Consider the following 14,163-nt stretch of genomic DNA (forward strand, 5'->3'; position numbering starts at 1 on the left):
GTGCTGTGCTCTGCAGAGGCAGCTCTGGGCAGGGGGACCACAGCACCCACAAGTGCCAGGAAGCTTCTGAAATGCTGACAAGGCACAGCAAGAGTGTCCCGCAGCAGAAGTTCAACAGGCTGAGAGAGTTGGGGGGGTTCAGCCTGGAGAAGAGAAGGCTCGGGGGAGACCTTAAAGCCCCTTCCAGTACCTAAAGGGGGCTACAGGAAGGATGGGGAGGGACTCTTGATCGGGGAGTGTAGCGATAGGACAAGGGGTAACAGTTTCAGACTGAAGGAGGGTAGATTTAGATTGGATATCAGTAAGAAATTCTTTGCTGTGAGGGTGGTGAGACACTGGAACAGGTTGCCCAGGGAGGCTGTGGCTGCCCCATCCCTGGAGGGGTTCAAGGCCAGGCCGGATGAGGCTTGGAGCAACCTGGGCTGGTGGGAGGTGTCCCTGCCCAGGGCAGGGGGTTGGAACTAGATGATCTTTAAGGTCCCTTCCAACCCGAACCATTCTGTGATTCTGTAAATTAGCAGCACATAAATGACTACATCAGACTCCCTTTAGCAAGAGGCGTATCCCAAAGGCATTCTGACAACAGCTTTTTAATCTGCAAGATGTAAAAGAGACGAAGCAGAGAGCAGAGATGGAGTCTGCTCAGCACTACAGCGCTGTGCCCAGCCTGACTTCGGCTTGTCTCAGCGGGGGTTGAACCCCAGCCAACAGGTCAGATTATCAATCAAGGTATCGTCGCTGCTTTGGGATGGGAGGGAGAAGCCTGCTATTCATTATCACCAGATGCAAGGTGACTGGCAAACAGGGAAGACTCTTCAGATGGGAATTATAGTTATATTTTACCCAAGTAAGCCTCTGACAATATTTCAGTCTTCCTCACCTTCTTGTAAAAATGGCTTTTTTGTTAACTTGTCAAATATTTTAGTCTCTTTCCATGATTATAAATGTTAAGACTAAACCAGCTGTATTGGGTGAAAGATTAGAGACGGTAGTAAAAATAACCTGAACAAGACTGGAATTCATTACTTCTGAAATAGTTGCCTAAGGAAGGTACAACTAGTCTTTGAAGTTCCTAATTAACATGACAAAAAGTTGAAAGCTATCAGTTTGGTTACTTCAGGACTTATTTTTCTTGTTACTAAAACAAAAAATCCCCACCAGAAATAGGAGATGAACATAAGGTCCTCAGGTTCGAACCAGCCCCGCATCTACTTCAAAGTTCCCCAGCTCAGAAAAAACACATTAAGCAAATTCAACTTGATGAGTGTTTTGGTTCTTCAATGAATACAGGAACATTTGTATTCTCTACTCCTATATTATGCTATAAGTTGTTGCCTAAGTAGGTCACCAAAACGCTCTCTGAATGTTTCAAGACAGATAATTCCTACGTGAACTCACAAAACAAAACCAGAGCCTTGGCTGTCAGGGCAACGACAGATCTCCATCAAACCCACTGCTGTCAAAAAAGTAAGGGGAGTGCTCTTTTTAACTTGGCATCTGCTATCATGATTCAACTCTTTGCAGAGAAATATACTATTACTCCATATGGCAGCTTCCCCAATTGTAAAAGGGCAGCCAACTTCTATGGCAATGAGCGCGCTAGCAAATTAGCAACTAAGTCTGGCACTAATGAATGCTCCGCTGTCTCAGTATAAGGTAGCTGGAGGTTTCCTCGCATCTTTTCTCTTTGCTTTGTTCTAGCAGAAGATGCTACAAGAAACAAACCGCGTTCTGATTCCTTCAGAGATTCAATAACCCAAATACTTCACCTCCTTCCCGATCAAAGGAGGCAGCAACTTGAGAATGCCTCGTGGAGAGAGTCCCCGGCGTTAGGGAGGCAGATCCGGACTGTCGCTTCCTACAGACTTCCAAATTTGCTTCACAGCAGAAGGCTCTGACCACAGCTGACCCAAATGCAGTGCCTGCAACCACATCCTCGAGAGCTGGACGCAGAGGGAATCCAGCCTTCCCACAAGCTGGAAGGGCCCTCTGTGGAAGACAAGCACATGTAATTCACTCCCTGCCCGCATGCTCCCCCAGTCGCATGACTGAGCTCAGAGCCGGAGTGTAGGACTGCTCGTTTGAGCGCCAAAGAAGCTATTTCAAGCTGTTTGCCCAAAGACTCATCAATAAGTCATAAGCCCCAGAATGGAAGTCAAAAGAAGGGAAAAAACAGTTGCTCAGGCAGAATAAATAGTAACTTCCACTGCATTCTCTTAATCTAAAAAGAGAATGAGCGGTTTCAAAATATTCCCCCCTATGGGCTGCTATGCTACAGGAACCCAACCTAGTTCCATCTCCTGGAGACTTGATGCGAGCGAGACGTGCTACAGAGCAAGTTAACCGCACTTTTGGGATACAGGGAAAATCATCCTGGAGGACCCAGCTACCCAGAGCAGAGGCAGGAGTCACTCGCTGAGCTCCGCTCCAGGGCAGCTGCACATGGCAGCAGTGGGAAGAGCCTCCTCCAGGGAGAACTGCTCCTGATGAGTTCTTCAAGATCAACACCCCAAGGCATGCCAGGACTGACGGAGACAGTCTCTGGTCCAAACCAGAGGGGACCAACTCCCTGGATCTGTCATGCCTTTATCAGATTGGCAGCCCAACCTGACAAAAAGCCTCTTCCAGGGAATGCTGTCCCTGACACGCGCCGACAGCCTCATTAATGAAACATTATCTGATCACGTCACTTCTCCTGTGCCTTTCCTGGAACACATCTTGTTTGCCTTGGATTAAGCTATCTGGGGCAGGGATGTGCCAATGCCTTTGTAAAGCACCCTGGAAGTTAAGAGCACTAGAGAAATATTAATCACTCAGCAGTTGCCACCTTTCCTGCAATTCCTTTAATTGCCTCAATTCTTGCCGACAGCTCTCGCTGCCTGCCCCACCACAGGTATGCACTTTCTCCGTTCAGACCAGCTCCTAAGCCCAACCAAACCTTGTGCCCAGTTTACAGAAGTGTTACTGGAGCAGGCAAAGACCTCAGTCTACACAGATGCAAGCAGTGGGTTTGAGGTGTTTGAGGAGGCAAACTCACAAAATTCAAGAAACGTCTGCTTCAGTCCTCCCGGAGGAGACTAGAAAAAGAAATAGGAAGAAGTTTTGCCCAGACTCATGGCCCACACCCAGGAGGTCTGTCTGCTTACCCTATACATATGGTATTTTGTTACTAGAGTCTTACCACATTGCGTTGAGCCAAACAAACTGGGCTGAGCACCTGCTGATCTCCCCCCTGCCCCGAGCGAGACAATCCCTACCTGGAGGTTGTTCAGAGGCTCCATCTTCATGACTGGTCCCAGGGTGTTGAGGGGCAGGGAGACATCGATACTTTGGTTTGGCATCAGAGGCGTGTGAATGGCCAACGGGGTGCTCGGGATGACACCGAAGCTGGGCAAGAGAAAAACAGAGGTGATGAGAGCAGCACTCCATTGCCCAAAACCTCTTCCCTTCTTGCCAAACACGAGCTGGCTCGTCTTCCCATTACTCCTGAGCTGCCTCTGCTGTTACTCCAAAGGAGGAACACAGCTCAAACCAGCAGACGCTCAAAGTAGGACAAGGCACAGGAAACTCAATCAGGCTGGTCTCCCTGACAACACGCACCACCCTGCCCAGGGGACCAGCATCTGGGATCTCTTCCATTACCCCCACGGCACTGGTCTACGTGCTGGGCAGCAGCCGGCCCAGCAGGGAGCAGCACCTGGACTCAGACTCAGCTCTGCTGGCTCGCTCTCACAGAGCTGCGGAATTCTGCGAGCAGAGCGTATCACACCCTGCATGGCTGTTATGTCGTCGGGGGCTACGGAAGAAGGAACTGGAGCCAACACAGAACAAACAGATATCCAAGAAGGAGTACGGGGTTTGTGAGAGAGCATGGTAGAAGAAATCACAGAGTGACAGAATCAATGCAGCCAGCTGTCTGGTCCCAAATGACAGCATCTGGCTCTGTTGCTTGCTTTGAGACTCCTTCAGCTGAGGACGTATACCACCATAGCAAAGCGAATGTTTACTTGCTCCTTCAGTCCAAGAGGCACTTAATTCCCCGGGCACCTCTAGTTAGTGTGGCGAAGAGGAAAAGCAGCTAGAATTTAACATAACGCTTCTGAACTATGTACCGGCTTCTCTTCTAAAGCAGATGGAAGCGCAGATGCACAAGACAGTTTTGGTGTCCACTTGCGACCGCATTTCCCTTTAGCGGAATTCACGTTAACTCAGAGGTGATAGAGCATTTACAGGAACAAAGATGCAGAGGTGTGTATTTTTGTTTTATGTGCTAAAAAACCGACAGTGTCTCTGCACAGTCAGCTGCATGTGCATTGGGTACGTCACTTTCAGAAATCAGAAGATGCCCCGTTCTTTGTTCTCCTCAGTTTTCAGCTCTAGGGAGCTAAAAAAGAATATTCTCAGCAAGGGCCTAGCCGCGTGATTTGCCTTCTGCAGCCATTTCACCTTGGGGAACATAAGCCCTAGTGTTTTCCCTTAGCCTCAGAGGGAAAAGAAAGTTGTATTTTGCTACAAAGTGGCTGTGATATTTCAGCACACCAGAGCTTTAGCTATCTTTTTTTTTTTTTTTAATGTTTTATCCCAAGACTGCAGTGAATGCCATTAGCAGCGGCAGGAGAGGGTGAAAAGCAGTAGAAAATTCCCAGTCACAAACCTTACTATTTAAACCCAAAGAGCCAGCCCACTGCAGCTCTTTCCAAGGCACCAGCCACAGTGGAAAGCACAGGTGACACGAGAACAGTATTTGTAGAAGAGTAAATAGTAGTAAATTGCATACAGAGCATGCGCCCATACGCTGCAAAAGAAGAAATTTTGTATGTACTGTTTTACTGTACAGTATTTAAACTTCTTACATCCTTCAGAAGTACCACATAGGTGTGGCTAGAACGCAGCCTGATGGGGGGGGGGGGGGGAAATCACAAGCAAAACGGCTTTTTTTCAGGCCAATTTGCATGAAACATTTGCATATAGCAGCTTAGCAAAACTCTCCAGAAAATATAGCAGTCCAGGGAGAACATTTACTGAGACTTACTTAGCATAATGTCCTTTGTAAGTAAATATTATTCGTCCCAAGAAATCCCAAATTTGCAAGGCTAACAGTGGTATTAAAGAGATGGTTTCACTGGATCCTCAGTGTAGAGAACCCTTTTCCAGTGAAGGGATATTAAGAAACATGGGGAACATTTCAGACACAAGATATTATTTACAGTCTTGGTAAGAACCAGCCTGGTCCTTGCTCAAGGTAACACACAGCAAACCAGCCGACAAGCTCTCTGACTGGGAAGGTATTTGCGGGAAGATGCCGGGGCTGTACTGCCATGTCATGCCTTTTGCCTGAGACGGGTTTCTGAGAACAATCTGTATGCTCTAAACATTCGAGTGGCTGCTCCTTCTGACAAAATTGTTCTGCTGCCAATTACAGGCAAAACATGTGCCATAGGCTCTTGCCTTGCGATTTCTTCACTGACAAATAGCTTTATTAACGAGACCCATACTTGCAGACAGTCTGAGGGGCAGCACAGCAATTAAGTCAGGAGGTAGAGGCATTAAGGATTGATACTTGTGCAGCTCAAATGCTTGCCTGTTTACGCTCTTGTTTTCCTCGGGGCACTTATGGCTATAAAACCACTAACCCGCCTAACAACTCACGAGGCTGCTTTAAAACTCGGCAGAGATTAAATGGGGCAGATGCTGTTTCAGAGCTAGGAGAACAAACGGGACTGTCGGCTGCCTGTTTCCTCCCAGATTTATCAGTCTGTACTTTCAGCCCTTTCACACAACTGTGGGGCGATGGGGAGTTCAGGCTGTGTCGTCCAGCTGTCTCCATGACTGCATTATGGTACCTACATAAAAGCCCTCCCTATACCTAGCGGTGCAGACACAGACTCCTTTCATAGGAGCACACAAACTTTTTAACATAGCGGACAAAGCGTGTTGATTTCTTACCTGTTCTTATTGAACTGAATGGCAAAGTCGGTCATGTGCTGCAAAGCCTTATTGGTGAAGTTCATCTCCATGTAGATGTGTCCCTGCCTGTGACTGAACGTGCCCGAGATCTCCAATCCTTTCGCCTTCACTGCAGGCAACCAAACCTTGAGCACAAGAGATGTCATTCAGCATGAGAAGTCTGATCTGAAGATAACAAGCAAGCAGAGTTTTCCAAACAACAGAAAAGCCTTGAGTTTGGAAACCCAGCTACATTGGCACATTAAGCCCACAAATGCTAAAGAAAGACTACAGGGAAGACACGACATGGGGTGTTGAAAGGATCAAGCTCACCACTGAGAAACAAGCTTGCTGCTCCTAATCCGTGCTCACAGCACTCACATAAGAACTCAAATATACTACAACATTAGTGCGCACAAGAAAGAGTGAAGGCTTGTGTCCATCAGACTAACGCGAGACTTACCAGGTCTGCTGATGGACAGGCTTCTCCAAGGATCTGTTGGGCTATTAGAGGCAGGACAATACTGAAGTCTGAACCAAATAAAATCACAGGGCCCATACGATTAGCTGTTTGGGTTCTGGATTCCCAAATCATCTTCGTGGGAAAACCTCAGACTCAAATTTGAGCAGTGCAAAATGAAGCACTTAGCGCAAATCGACTGGGTTCTTTCATACTTGGGTCTTTATATGTGGTGTAATGCTTGCAAGCAGCTGAGGACCAAAAGCTTTGAGCATGCTCTGCAGTACCTGGAGATCCTAGATTTCGTAGGATGACTTTAGTTTATTCATCTATTGACTATTTAACAAGAACGCTAATTTTTGTTTATTCCCTTTCAGGCACGAAAGGCTAATCCTGAGGTCCCTGTGGCTGCTCCACAGCCGGTTACCAGAACTATGTTCTGCATCTCACGAACCCTTCAGACTAAGCACGCTTCAGTCAGTGCATCTGCCATCGCTGTCACTAACAGAGCGTTTATCCGCATTACACTGCGGCACGCTCATCCCAAGCATGTGATTTTATCTTCACTGTCACATTGGATTCCTCCAAATAAATGAATCTTCTATGAAAGTTGTAGCAAATTGTATCCTGCCCTCAGTTTCTTGGGGAAACTTGCTAAGAAGCAGGTCTCCAGGAAAGCTGCTCTGACAAAACTGAAATTCTCATATTGTATATAAGCCATTCTTTAAAGTAATATTGTTACAGGCAAAATGAGGGAACTGCTGAAAAAAAAAACAAACCAACCCAGAAGTCTGTAACTAATAACTAACACGTTCTCCAACACACTGTTATTTCACCTGGGAAAAACCCAGGGCATCCCTAATGGGGTGAGTTGAACTAAGGTGTCTCGATAGCACCAGAGACCCACAGCAAAGGGGGCAAGCGAGCAACCTCAGACTTCTTGTAGCCTAAGGTAAGGCGAGGTACTGAGGATGATTCCTTTTCCTTACGTACAGACTTCGGAGCCACATATCCTCCAGGAGCCATGCCTATACCAGATGAGAGCTCGAAGAGATCATTGAGTCCACTGCTCACCACTGCTGGGGTGGGTGAAGGGGCAAAGGTGGCTGGCACAGAAGAAGGAATGTAGGTCTGCCCCACCTGGAGGGGTTAGAAAGAAGAGGCACTGATTAACATCGCGTATGAAGAACACCACTTATTAAATAAAGCATGAACTCGGGCAATATCCTAAATATTTTAAAGCCGTTTGCAGCTTCCCTGCTGAATTATCAATAGTGCTAAATAATGCATTTGAATTCCAAAGCTCTTGGCAACTAATCCCTACGCTCGGCTGTCACCTCAACCATGCAGTGGCTTTAACGTCATTTTTATAGCTCCAGTTATCAATTCCCACTGTAGAGGAATCCTTCTTCTCCACCTCTCCTCCTTGTAAAGACAATATGTTTTGTGGATCTACACTACATAAACCCAGGGAAAAGAAAAAAATGCTTCAAATCTTCCCCCAACTACGTCAGTCTTCAGGAATCTGCAAGATTTTGCATACCCAGAGATAGCAAGGGAGTCATGACCGTATTGTGTACTCCCACCCAAAGCCAGAGCTCTGCATTCTCAGCACTGTGGTCCAAAAACTTCATTATCTGAAGCAGAACTAGTTGTCTCTGCCTGTCAGAAGACAACCTTTCCGCAAAAAGGGCAATCCTTTTGTCTCAGGACTTAAAATGAGGGCACCAAACTGGAATATTAACCTTTAGGTGCCCAGCTGCAGGTGGGACAGTCACACTCAAGTTCGGCTCCCAAATTCTCTTTGCTGTGAGCAGGAAGAATTACGTGCTCGAGGAACAGGATTCAGAGGCAGAACGACTAAGGCAGGCAATAGGAAATCCTGGTGACTGGTCCGGGTCTGAAGTCTCAGTGCTGTCCTGTGTTCAGGAAAGCACCTGAGATGTGGTGTTTCAACTGACCCTTTGGACAGGGAACACCGGTGGTTTTACAGAACTGTTTGGTGGGTTTACGCTGGCCCAGGAAGGCAGAGACCTGGTTTTGTAGGTACGATCTCCACAGAGTAAATATCTCCTGTGTCCTGGTGCGTACTGCCTGGGGGCTACAGGTATCCTGTACCACCGGCTCTCCTCTGCCCTCCTGCTGAAGTTAGAAAGGAATGCAAGATTCACAGGGAAAGAAGGAGAAAGAATGACTGCAGCCGTAACAAGGGTCTCTGAAAAGCCCTCACTCCAGAACTGAGTATGCTTTCCTCACTGAATTACTGGCTACGCAGTCCTGGCAGGAGGGACTGGAGCTTCCTCCAGGAGATTGCTTTTGGCTGTGGGTTGGAGGCACACTCCCTCCTGCCCACCACGTCTCCAAGTCATCTTGCATCCTTTCCCCATGCTTTCCTGGAAGAAGCCGGTATGCATTTGAAGGCAAGGGTGCTTTGGAAGCAGCCTGAAAGTCTCCCATATCCCGGGCAAGCACTCTAGGCACTGGGACACTCACAAGTCACAGGCACAGAGAAGGTGGCCGGTGGCAGGCAGAGCCCAGCACTGAGCACGCGTAGCAGGAAAGCTCAAATCACCTGATCCTGATGTCCAGGAAAAAAAGTCTTACGTGGTGTTTGGGAGGAGAAAAGCACTGAGTTCAGACAAGCCTGGGGTGAGGCTGGGTTAGAGTTACAACAGAACAGGCTTTGCGAGTAGAGAGGTCAGCATCCTCCGCCTTTCAGCTACCAAAGCGGTTGCACAAGGCCTGGGGTACTGCCAGCGTTAACACTGGTGCTCAAACCAAAAGCTCTGAGAAAGAAGAGCTGAGCAGATGGAGTCAAAAGCTCTGGCCCTTGCTGCTCTTAGGAAAGCCCAGGTGGCAGCTGGACTCAAAGCAACATGGGTGGGACCTGCGTGTTTCGGTTACAGTTGTCCATTGTCAAACTTCTTCAGGGATTTAAGCATCTTCCGGCACATAATGGGTGAAATTGTATTTAAAAAAACCCTGAGCTGTGAGCAGCTTTTTAAATTGGGGAAAAAAATGGAATGGCACTTACTGCCGGGCTTCCTCCAATGCCCCCGCCAAGGTCACTGCCAAGCTGAAAGAGAGAAGGAGAGAGAGGAGAGAAAGACCGAGTTCATTTAAGCCAAGTGTCAGATGGCCGGAGTGGAGCTCAGTTGACCGCACTGCTGCGAGCACGGCCCACTCGCTTGCCGCGTACAGGACAGATAGAAACGCAATGATGGGAAAGCACAGGGAACAGAGGGTTCGGTGGGGTGTTTGGTTTTTTTGCTGGTGTGTGAGCAGAGCTATTTGGAGAACAACCTCACGCACCTACTGCGGACAGGAGCGTTTCGCAGGTTAATAAGAACAAAACCTCATCCCCCCCTGTCACCTGCACCACAAACCCTGCGCAATTCCTCACGTTTCATGCATCAGTGCTTTCCCTTCAACCCACCGCGCCGGCTGCCAGCAGCCCTGAGCAGCTCCATAAAACCCAGTGGGGTAACTGTGAAACGGAGTAAAAATAAAACTGACAGGAAGCTCACTTCCCGAAAGCTTTAGTTTTCTAGGGAACAGCTACGAGCTACGGGAAAACACAATGCATCTTGGCTACGTTCCTCTGACATGCGGCTCTTTTCAATAACAGGGAAGAAAGAGAACGGGATGCGTGCCGGCTCTTACAACAGCTCAGATAGGTGGGCTTTCTCTTCCCTTTGAAGATGCTCCCCTCCCTTAGACAGGAAAAAAAACCAGCTTCACGATCTAATGGGCCACTCAAATAGTAAAGAGACCTTACAGTGCACTAGGATATTTCAGGAACAATCTCTGCCAAGCTACACAGCTACAGCTTGAAGGGACTGAAATAGCCACTGGGTATCACCCGCACAACCCTCCATAAACACTGAATCCTCCCTGGAGCCCTCCTGCCAAACCACCCTGCAGCCCACCTAGAAGCTGTCCTACCACGAACTCCCTTTACAAAGCACCCGGACCACTTCCTCAGGGATACAGCCCATTTTATTTTAAACATACACACCATTCTACATGCTTGAGAGAATTCAGTGATCAGGACGGACTCCAAAGCTGGCTACAAGCGCTGTTTGCGAGCACAACATCACTCCTGTGAATATTTATAAAGCACTCGACAGATGACTGACAGCCAGGAGGAAACAAGCACAGATCTGCGGCCGTTATTCACTACGGAGACCTCCCCAGGCTTATCCGTGTCCCAGGCTTTTGTTCAGGAGACCGTGATAGTTTTTTGCCTAGTACAGGGTGGGGTTTGTGGTCACCCTCAGACGAGGATCGTGCCCCAACAACGTGCACAGAGCACAGGGCAAGCGCAGGGGCGAGGTAGGAGCCAGGGAAAAGGCTGGACTAAGAGGCCAGAACAACACAGCTCACCTCGTAGATGGCTTTGCTCTTCCATTTGACTAGGGTTTCGGGAGTTTGTTTGTTTTAAAAAAAGCATTTGACAAACTGGGTCAAAAAAGCCTTTAGGTATGTTGCTCAGATACACACTGATGTGTTAAGATCTTGAAAAAAATGCACCCATAGAGCTAAAGCAGAAGGTCCCAGGAGTGCATGTGCTTAGAGCCAAGGAGGCTCCAACCATTTGCCTCTGCACAAAAGACTTGGAAATTCAACTTTGTTCTGGCCCCCCGCCAGCCTGCTCCCCGGGGGATCTCACGGCAAACGTGTTTTACACTGGTCAAGAGACGCCATAAAGCTTCACCCTTCTCTCCCTCAGAACACAGACAAAAAGGATAAAATGCCTCGAGAACAGCAGCAGAGTTGCAAGGCAGTGACTTACCAGATGATAACTAGCCACCAAAAAACTGTAAAATTTGACAAATCCCTGTGCTGTTCTGGACCCCCCTCCTGTCCCCTGGCATCTCTCCTTCCCCTAGTGCCCCGAGGAGCCACCTGATGCAGCATTAGCTACCATAAGTAGGTGTTAGAGAAGTACAAATCACACACAGTTTGCCTTTTGTTAAGAAGCCTTAAGAGCTTTTTTCCTGCGTGAGACCCAGTTTATCCCTACTTGAGGTCATGGCAGAAACGTATAGGGCATCCCTGATTTTCTGCAATGGCTCCATCTTCATACGGCAACCATTCCTCTTGCTGCCCACGGCACTGCACTGCGCAAGTCCAGGTCTTCTTAGCTTGCTTAAGAGTGAGCGATTCCAAAGTTAAAGAAGGATCAGTCACAGACCAAAGGAAGCCAGCCAGAGGATGCAAATCCAATTAATATTGAGCTTATAAAATAGGGCTTATTACACTGTCAGGTCTCTCCCGCGGAAACAGCCTGGCGGAGTTTTGTTCTACAGACCGCTCTTTAAGCCAAGCCATGCTTTAGATTAATATATCAGATCATTTACATCTTGTTACTGGCTCACTGAGGAGTTATAAATGCAACTACTACACCTCATCCCTATTCATAGCCTTGCACGCAGATGAACTTCACGCTTTATACCGAGAGGCACTGAAGTCCAGAGGAAAAGAAGAAAAAGGTAAAGAATCCAGTTTGTTTCCAGATATTATTGTACGCACAGAGAACTTCTGGTACTGTTGTCTGAAGCAGGAGAAAGACCAGTTTATCAAGCAGCAAGCATTTTACAAAGGACATTATGGAAATGACTGAATAATTCTGCATAATCAAGGCAGATGTTAACTATTCTACCATTTCCTACTACACTCATCATAAGAAGCTGCAGGCTAGGAAGAAACCCCTACACTGGTATCTGCATGCACTCACTGTGCAGGAGGAAAGGAATGACATATTGGGGTTCTTCAAGCTATCCACAAGTCTTCCATTTTCTCTAGCTGTCAGGCCTTGGCGGGGGGGGGGGGGGCGGGAAGTAGAATTTGGATTTATTGCTTGTCTTGAGTTGAGATTCCAGCTCTCACCCCCTACAAGGCAGAGAATTTACCATGAGCCTGCTTACATTTCTAGATTTCACCCAGCATCTCTGCTTTGTGGTACAAAAGGTCTCTTTCCAATGCCGGAAGCTCTGACCTGCTCCTCCTGAAGTCCGGCTCTACTCCCAGGAGGGGTCTGCACACAGCAGCCTGCCGCTCTCTTGGCTCCTGTGCTTGGGACCAAGCACTGCAGATGTGTGCTCCAAAGCCGCAGAGCAAGCTCCAAAGAGCTGGCAGCTTCCCCAGGTCCCTACAGGCAGAGCTGGCTCCACCTATCTAGTGAAAAGAGAAGTGACAACACATCCAACAGAAATTAAAGGGGGGAAGTTAATAACTAATCAGCTCCACATCAGATCTGGGGTGCAATACTCATTACAGCAGCACAGAAGTCCCTTTTTCCATTTTTCTTGCCTGTCACCTTCCCACAGCACCAACGCTCTCCCCATTCAGAAACTACAGTTCTGGTTTACCCAATCCTCCTGCAAGATGCCCAAGACCTAACTTTATCCTGAACTCAAAGCGATGGAAGAGACGGTAACAGCGACGCGTGTGAGTAAGAGAGAAGGAGGAAGACAGAGGGAACAGGAACCAATTACCCACGGAGTGTCCTCTCCCATCTGGAGTGACAGGCAGAGTGCAGAAGGAAAGAAGCAGATATTAGTCAGGCGTGAAGTGCTGCCGAACCAATTCCCCAGGGCTGGCAGCTCCAGTTAACTGTTTCCATTCATCTCACGGGCAGGCAGGGCCTCCTGTACGAAGGACAACGTGAACCTGCCTTACAGGAGAGCAGGAAACAGCCCCGTGGAGCAGAGGACCACACGGATACAGCTGCCAGCCCTACCCAGGCCAAAAAGCTCGCTATGAAGGTGGGGTGGAGGGGGGCTGCCACTTGATGGCCAAGAGGTCCTTGCAGCACTGTGAAGCTCTGATCCTGAGCCCAAAGTTGGCAGGCTTGCCTCTTGCTGAAAAGCACAAAGCTTCTGTGCAGTATGAAGAGCTGCAGGAGATGAGAAGGGGATGAACAGGGAGCCTTTGGCCAACAAACACATCAAGTTCTTCAAACGGGAATTCTCTTCATTCCCTCCAAAGCTATCCTGCCATAACCGCACTCAAGCAGCCACATGGGTTTAATAAGAGGCTGAGCCTGACCCTGTATCCACAAAACCAGCACTAGCACCTCTTCTCAAACTGCATCGGCATCTTTACTTTGTATTAGTTGGCTCGGATGGCGTTGCAGCTGCTCTGCAGTTGAAGGGCATTTGCCCCGTAATTTCAGCTCCGTGTAAGCAGTTATGCTGACTTACGAAGTGCAGCAGTGCTGGAGTTACTGCATTAGGAGGCTTTATTTGCATCTTAACAGCAGCTCGCAATGAAGTGACTCTGCTGAGGTGTTCATGTGATCCAGAGGGGTTATGATCACTTCTGCAACATGACGTGAGGCATTTGGAGCTCCGAAAAAATAACAGGGAGGGTGGGGACAGGGACAGGAGCTGCAACAACCACTGCTCGGCAGCCGCTTTGCCTCGCGTCCATAGCATAGCCACGGCTTTCATGGCAGCTCTGCAGTTCATGGAGCTGTAATTCACGGGTTAACAGGAGATAATTGCTGCCTCCTCCCTCCCTCCCACCCCGAACCAGGAGTGAACCAGGAGTGAAGCGTCACAGCTCAAGGAGCCAGCTGAGAGCATGCACTCCGTAACACAGCAGCAAGGAACACGAGGCATTTACCGAACAAGAATCAGGCGATGGGGCGGACTGAAACGCTGAGAGCACAGCTGCTATCAGGCCACTTGATCTGGGCTAATCCTGTTAGAGACATCTTAACCGCAGGACGGATCACGCATGGTCTGCAT

The 14,163-nt window shown here is 48.4% G+C and overlaps 1 protein-coding gene across 13 annotated transcripts in view; it reads right to left on the bottom strand.

The window, feature by feature from the left end:
- The window catches only part of AP2B1 (adaptor related protein complex 2 subunit beta 1), an 81,212-nt gene that overhangs the window by 18,666 nt on the left and 48,383 nt on the right, over window positions 1-14,163 (bottom strand). For 9 of the 13 annotated variants that reach the window (XM_074593729.1, XM_074593731.1, XM_074593733.1 and 6 more), the window contains 4 exons: window positions 9,441-9,482; window positions 7,400-7,546; window positions 5,947-6,092; window positions 3,258-3,387 (listed from right to left, as the gene is read on the bottom strand). In XM_074593729.1, coding sequence (XP_074449830.1) covers window positions 3,258-3,387; window positions 5,947-6,092; window positions 7,400-7,546; window positions 9,441-9,482 — 465 coding nt within the window. The remainder of the gene's footprint in view (window positions 1-3,257; window positions 3,388-5,946; window positions 6,093-7,399; window positions 7,547-9,440; window positions 9,483-14,163) is intronic. The other 4 variants (XM_074593737.1, XM_074593738.1, XM_074593741.1 and 1 more) reach the window with 1 other exon arrangement.

This window comes from Larus michahellis, chromosome 7, assembly GCF_964199755.1.
Source record: "Larus michahellis chromosome 7, bLarMic1.1, whole genome shotgun sequence".
Lineage (NCBI taxonomy): Eukaryota > Metazoa > Chordata > Aves > Charadriiformes > Laridae > Larus > Larus michahellis.